At 32.9% G+C, this 7,650-nt stretch overlaps 1 protein-coding gene across 1 annotated transcript; it reads right to left on the bottom strand.

Moving 5' to 3' along the window:
- Positions 1–646: 646 nt before the first annotated feature.
- LOC126719847 (uncharacterized) lies at positions 647–2,610 on the bottom strand. Its single transcript, XM_050422359.1, has 2 exons — positions 1,788–2,610; positions 647–1,740 (listed from the first exon to the last, which is right to left on the bottom strand). Exons 1-2 carry the CDS (start codon positions 2,608–2,610, stop codon positions 647–649), a joined length of 1,917 nt encoding a protein of 638 aa, XP_050278316.1.
- Positions 2,611–7,650: the final 5,040 nt, after the last annotated feature.

Genomic DNA, 7,650 nt, shown 5'->3' with positions numbered 1-7,650 from the left:
TAGGTGGATAACATCAGATTTTTCCCATGTAATGCTTGACTATGAAAGGCAATAGGACGATCTTGACGTAGAACAGCTCCAATACCTGACCCAGAGGCATCACACTCAACTACAAATTGCCTTGTAAAATCCGGAAGTGCCAAAACAGGGGCTTGGGTCATTGCTTCCTTCAATCTTTGAAATGCTTCTTCAGCTTTGGTATTCCACTTGAATGAATTCTTCTTCAACATGTTGGTTAGTGGAGCGGCAATCTTACCATAGTCTTGAATAAATTTTCGGTAATACCCCATCAATCCGAGAAAGCCCCGCATCGCCTTTGGAGACCGAGGTATAGGCCACTGTACCATGGCTGAAATTTTTTCAGGATCCACGAGAACCCCTTCTTGAGAGATGATATGGCCCAAGTAATGGACCTTAGTTTGGCCAAAACTGCATTTTTTTAATTTGACATGAAGTGTATGGCTTCTCAGAACCTCCAAAACTTCCTTAAGATGCCGTAAGTGTTCATCCCAAGTTGCACTATAAACTAGGATGTCGTCGAAAAATACAAGCACAAATCTACGGAGTTGGTTCTTGAACACGTCATTCATTAGTGCTTGAAATGTCGATGGTGCGTTTGTGAGACCGAAAGGCATAACAAGAAACTCTAGTGCCCATGGTGAGTGCAAAATGCAGTTTTTGGCACATCCTTGTCTTGAACTCGAATCTGATGATAGCCAGAACGCAAGTCTAATTTAGAAAAGAACCTTGCTCCATTTAATTCATCAAGAAGCTCATCAATAGCTGGAATTGGGAACTTTTCCTTGATGGTGATCCTGTTTAACGATCGATAATCCACACACATGCGCCAAGTTCCATCTTGCTTCTTAACTAATATCACTGGAGAGGAAAAAGGACTATTTCTAGGACGAATCACTCCAGTAGAGAGCATTTCTGTCACCAATCTCTCAATCTCCACCTTCTGATAATGAGGATACCGATACGGGCGAGAACACACAGGCTGGCTGCCGAGTTGTAGTGGAATTTTATGATCATGGACCCGATTGGGAGGTAGACCAGTAGGCTCTCTGAAAAGTTCTGAAAATGAGCCTAATAATTCTTGAAGTTCTTGTGCATCACTCCCTTGTTCTAGCTGGTCATGGTCTTCAATAGCCATGATTTGAACCAACGCCCCTATAGGTTGTTTTGATGACAGACGATTGATTTCATGGCTGTCCACCACTTGGTCTGTAAGACCCTTCAAAGTAATCATTTTACCAGCACTTTGGAACCTCATAATCATCTTAGAAAAGTCCCAAATGATTTCTCCAAGTGTACGTAACCATTGAGTTCCCATAACAACATCATACCCTTCAAGAGATAAAATGTAGAAGTCAGCCTTTGTAAAAAATTTCCCAAGCTTTACCATGACACTGACACACTTTCCTTTGCTAGTAAGCTTTTCTCCAGAGGCTACCATTACTCGAATCGTAGGGCCCTTAACTGGTTGCAGCTGAATTTTTTGAGCAAGGGATTCACTCAAAAAATTATGAGAACTCCCTGAGTCTAACAATACAGTCGCTGGAACAGATTCAATGCTTCCAACAACCTTCATTGTCTCTGGTGCCTGACCCCCACTAATAGCATGCAAGGAAATTCCAGGAGCTTCTTCCTCAAAAGGACCTTCCACTTCCATGTCCAAATCTCCATCTTCCTCTGTGGTACAAGCTTCAATGAGAAACAATTTCTTGCATCGATGCCCTGGTACAAATCGCTCATTACAATTGTAACAAAGTCCTTTTTCATGCCGCTCTTTAAGCTCAGCGGGTGACATTCGTCGGACTGCAAGGGGGTTCGTGGTGGGGCATCTTCCCTAGAGACCTGAGGAGCAACTCTGGTAGTTGCAGGAACTGTCACAGGTGTTCGTCGCAGCGAAGAATTTCTAGCTTCATATAATCGGGCTAACCCGATTGCCATAGACAAATCAGTTGGCCTTCCTGCTAATACATCAGCCTTGATACCTTCCTTTAATCCACTCACAAAGCAACTTACTTGACGAACAGGTGGGAGGTGCCCAACCTTGGCCAATAGTTGCTCAAACTTGGTTTGGTACTCCTTAACAGTACCAGTTTTTTGTAACTTGGTGAGCTCTCCAAAATAGTCATAAAACTGAGTGGGACCATAACGGGCTAATAGGCCTACCTTGAAGGCAGCCCAAGTAAGAGTCTCTGCTTCTTGTTGCACCAATTGATACCACAGTTGAGCTTCTCCCTCTAGATGAAAGGAAGCCAACGCTACTTGGTCTTCAATGGGCGTTGCATGGAAGCCAAAAAATTGCTCCGCACGGCATATCCAACTCGTGGGATCCTCGGTTCCATTGAATCTAGGAAAATCGAGTTTCACCAAACGAGGAGCATATGAATGATTGCTTCCGCCAGAATGACTGCCCTCGGTGGCCACTCTTCCTTCTGGCCGCTTGCCATTGCGGTTTTGGGAGCTCTCTCCTTCTTCTCGGCTGGAAGATAGTGATCCAAGCTTGGCGTAAATCTCTGTTAACTGTTCCAGTATTTGTTTCTGGTTGCTAACAAGAGAACTCACGCTCTGTTCTAACTGCTCCACCCTCTGGTCCATCCCTAAGCTCTGATACCACTTTGGTACGTATAAGACAGTATCCTTACCTATGATGGTTTTTGTGGTGATAACAATAGGGAAAATAAGAATAAGAATTGGATTTAACTGAGGAAACCCTGAACTCTTGAGACTTAACTCGAATTAAATTCTTTGATGCCTTATTCATTATTGTCTTACTGCTTAAATACAACAAGTGATAACAACAAAAACGAAATACAAGGACTTCTTCCTAATATGAAGGGATACTGTGGCACAACAACCCAACATGCTAGGGACCCACCCACAATTGAAAAACAATTCAAACTAACCAACAATCCTAACGTTACAATAGAGATCTTCCCAAAGATAATAACAAACATCTAAAACAGAGGACAGTAATAACAAACACCTAAAACAGAGGACTCCAACCCACATCCAAGTAGATACACGTATCAGTACAGGATAAAACTTTCTATAATTTGTTGAAATAATGAGTGCTAAGGAAAAAGTGGGTGTGCTAGTGAAATGCTTTATAGAGCAGTGGCTATCGTCTAGAGATCATGCCTGCCATCACCTATACCTCCCGTGCTTGAAAATTGATAAAACATGGAGGCATGATACTTATTAGAACCTTCAATCATCTCCACCATCCTAAAACCATACCCATCAATGAATGCTAAGGAAAAAGTGCCCGAATATAAATCTGTATGCTAAGGAAAAAGTGCCCGAATATAAATCTGTTTCAGATGCCGAGCTGAGAAACATAACTTTCTTCATCCCATTGTCATTTCTGCACCCTTTGTAGTGGCATTTACACAAACAAAAAATTATAACTAAGAATGCTTAAAATCATTTTTGATTTTTAGAAAGATGGATATGTACCACACAACATTCACAATACTTCTTCAAGCACTCTGATTTTATGCAATTGCATCCCTTTTTAAACTTCAAAGGGTGGTATGTCTCCTCATGATTGTCAGAAAATCCATAACGGGATTGAATTAGCTTTCATGCCTAGTCAACAGTTTCTACATACTTGCTGCTGTTTTGGCACCCTAAGCAGAAACACCTTCCTAGAATACAGTATAGCATGCATTTTGTTTTTAGTTTCCTCCAATATTTCAATAATTTTTCTTGTAAAAAATTGATATTTTTAGTGATAGAAAGGGAATAAAAATAGTGTAGTAATTTGATCATATATACTATTTGTATTTACAACTTTGAAAATTGCATGATATAACTAATATAGATAGACATATTTTATGCCTACTCAAGAATGCAAATATCATGTAGACAAATAAAAATGCAAATATCCTTCAATAAATTATTTTTACATTCTTAATTATGTGTTATTAAATTTGACCAAAAATACCATATTTCAAATAAATTTTTCCTCATATAATTTTAGAAAAGTAACAACAAAATTGCATTATAGTTAAATAATTAATGCACCACTAAAAATAATTAATATAAAAAAACAATTGTATTTATCCTATTAGTAATCTTTTTAATTACATATAATAATCTTTTTTATGAAAACATATAATAATCTTTTTAATATATAGCATAAATAAGAATGTCATATTCCAAATCAAATATTGTTATTATTATTATTATTATTATCCCAAATAAAAATAGTTTCTTATATAAAATTTATAAAAGTAATCCTATAAATCACTCTAATAAAAATAATTAATGTACAACTATAAATAATTAATATTTGCATTTACTTTATTGACTAATTCAATGGACTGATACTTTAATATAAATGCAAACTTTGTAAGAGATTATACATCTTTTACTATATTTACTTGTCAATAACAATGTTTGTTGCCACATTTTAGACTCTCACGCCCATAACATATTTGATTTTATCATTCAATGATTTTCAGATCTCTTGTATGACCATCAGCTAGTATACTTCCTATGTATTTGTTGATTCCTTTTTTAGAATAAATATTAGTCCTATCTATCAAAAATATAATAACACAGTAATTCAATTTTGCAAATTAGGGTTTATCCCCCAATTGGGGTTTTCAAACGATCCCCACAAACGGTTTTTTTTTTTTTCCTACAATTTTCTTTGTGTTACTGTGCCCATTTTTATTATTTATGTTTTTTTTTTTTTTTGGATCAGAAATTTTGTAAAAACCAAGTTATCGAAATTTTGGAACACAAATACACAAAATCTATTCAATCTGATGAAAAAAAAAATTTACCTGCAAGGTTGTAAGTAAGGCAAAGAGGAGAAATGAAGAATATAGAATATTATTGTAAAGTACGTAATAGAAATAATGAAATACCAAAAAACTCTGTGTATATATAGTGAGAATTTTAGATTGTGAAGAAGATGATATGAACAAAAAGAGGTAGTTTAGGTGAAACTCAAATACCTTTTTTTTTTTTTTTTTTTTTTTATACTTTATTATTAGGAAAAAGAGGACATAAGATGCAAATTTATCCACCAAAAAAAAAAAAAAACGTAGGAAAAAAAATGTAAGTTCTATCTTTTTTTCCTTTTACATTTTTTAAAGAAATGTAGGAAAAAAAATTTCATCAAGATCAAGATGGTGTCAACTAAAACCATAGATGGCAATGGTAATCTCTTTCTCTCTTTTATATATATATATATATATATATATATATATATATATTATATAAGCAATCTCTTTCACATTATGATGGGATTTGGATTTTGCAAATGGGAGCTGCGATTATTTATAAATAAATAAAAATACAATTTATTTACTATTTGCTGTGGCATACTAGCATATGGGATTTTCATCATCCTGGCTGGTGGAGTGTTGGTGTCAACATGGAGTTGTTTCGTACTCATTAAAATTTCAACAAATTAAGAAGTTATATCCTTATGAAAAACAAAGATTTAAAATTGATCTCTGTCTAGACTTTAGAGTCCTTATTTAACTATTCTTTCACTTTAACTACTTTAGTTTAACTACTCTACGTATACTCTAAAAACTATTTTAGAAATTATAGATAAATTAATAAGAAAAGGATTATATGAAGAATTTGGATTGTAATCAAATTAAAATTTTTATCAACTTAGAAATTATAGGACAAAAAGATAAGGACAAATACATATATATATATATATATATATATATATAAATATATATATATATATATATATATTTTTATTTTAGAGTTTGTTGATAACATTTTAGATAGACACAATTGTTATAGTTGTAAATCAAATATTACTTTCTTTCATTACTTGATTTGTCATATTTATCCAAAAAATATGTATATGTATATATCTATTCTTAAAATCTAAAAATTTATTAAAATTTCTACAATTTGGTGAAGTCATGTGGTGCAACCACGATATCTAAGCCCAACTTTTATTATATAGTATAGTATATGATATGATTTGCATTTCCCCCATTAAGTGTTTTAAAAAAAAAAAGGAATAGTATACTATACTATACTATAATATACTATATAGTATAGTGTTTTTTTTAGTTTCTCAAAAAACAAAAAAGTGTTTTTTTAATAATTTTATTCTGAAATATTTCAGAAAACAACAAGGAATAGTATCGCTTTTGATAATAATAATAATAATGATAATAAATTTTATAAAACATAATAAGGTTTTTTTTGCAGGAAACCCAAAATTCATTGGTCTTTATAATTAGATAACTCTCAATGTTTTATTTCTAAAGAACTTCTCAAATTTATGCAAATCCTCCAACGTTTCAAAAGCATAAAATAGGACCATGGACTAAAAACAAGGACTCCAAAGTCCAAATAACTCTTATTTAATACAAGATTTTGCCTTTGCATCAACTTCTAACTCTATATCTTATCAAAAAAAAAAAAAAAAAAAAAACTTCTAACTCTATATATGTTTTATTCCAATCCCGGTTTGGTTTAGATTTACCTCTGAATTCTCTTTTCTCTTGTATAAATAATTAACGTGGTGTGTAAATTAAGTTATAACAACAACAACAAAATCTCGCTTCCTTTTCTCCTCTCTAACTAATATTGCCATAGATTTGATACCATGCATCAAAGAGTTATGGGCAACTTTGTTGCTTTGGTGTCTTCTACATGCTTGCCGCTGTTTTGGCACCCTAAGCAGGAACATCTTCCTAGAGTGTTGTACCTTCCCTCAGTGAAACAATTGCAATACCTAATAAAAATCATCACATAATGCATATGTATAAATGAAAGCTTAAAAAAATAAAATGCAAGTGCAGAAATGAAACCTTAAAAAGTATACGTGCAACTTCAAGTATTGTGATTTTTTACAATTGCAACCCTTGCTACTGGAAGAACCAAGAAGAAGGAGAGTATAAATTGCTCATCTACGCATAAGAATAAATCCTATTAGACTATATTGTAGAAATATTTACAGAGATATGATTACAAATCTACACATGCACTCCTCAAACACATCTTGAACAAAACAATTGTTAATGACTACCCATTAAAAATAAATGTTTATGACAAATTTAGTGTCTAATTTATTCTGTGCTTGTTTTTGTCTCGACTAAATAATAAACTAAGTAAAATAAAAAAGAATAAAAAAAATGCACCAACTCTTCTAACATGTCTCAACATCATCAGAAAATAATGCAAATATAATACAGATTACCTGATGAAGTCATGTGGTGCAACCATGATGTCTAAGCCCAACTTTTATTATATAGTATAGTATATGATATGATTTGCATTTCCCCCATTAAGTGTTTTTTTAATAATAATAATAAAAACAACAACAAGAAGAAGGAATAGTATATTTTACTATACTATATACTACACTATATAGTATAGTATAGTGTTTTTTTTTTTAGTTTCTCAAAAAAAAAAGTGTTTTTTTAATAATTTCATTCTGAAATATTTCAGAAAACTACAAGGAATAGTATCGCTTTTGAGAATAATAATAATAATAATAATAATAATAAATTTTATAAAACATAATAAGGTTTTTCTTGCAGGAAACCCAAAACTCATTGGTTTTTGCAATTAGATAACTCTCAATGTTTTATTTCTAAAGAACTTCTCAAATTTATGCAAATCCTCCAACGTTTCAAAAGC

Source organism: Quercus robur, chromosome 3, assembly GCF_932294415.1.
Source record: "Quercus robur chromosome 3, dhQueRobu3.1, whole genome shotgun sequence".
In the NCBI taxonomy this organism is placed as follows: Eukaryota; Viridiplantae; Streptophyta; class Magnoliopsida; order Fagales; family Fagaceae; genus Quercus; species Quercus robur.
This window is presented reverse-complemented; position numbering and strand designations above follow the sequence as displayed.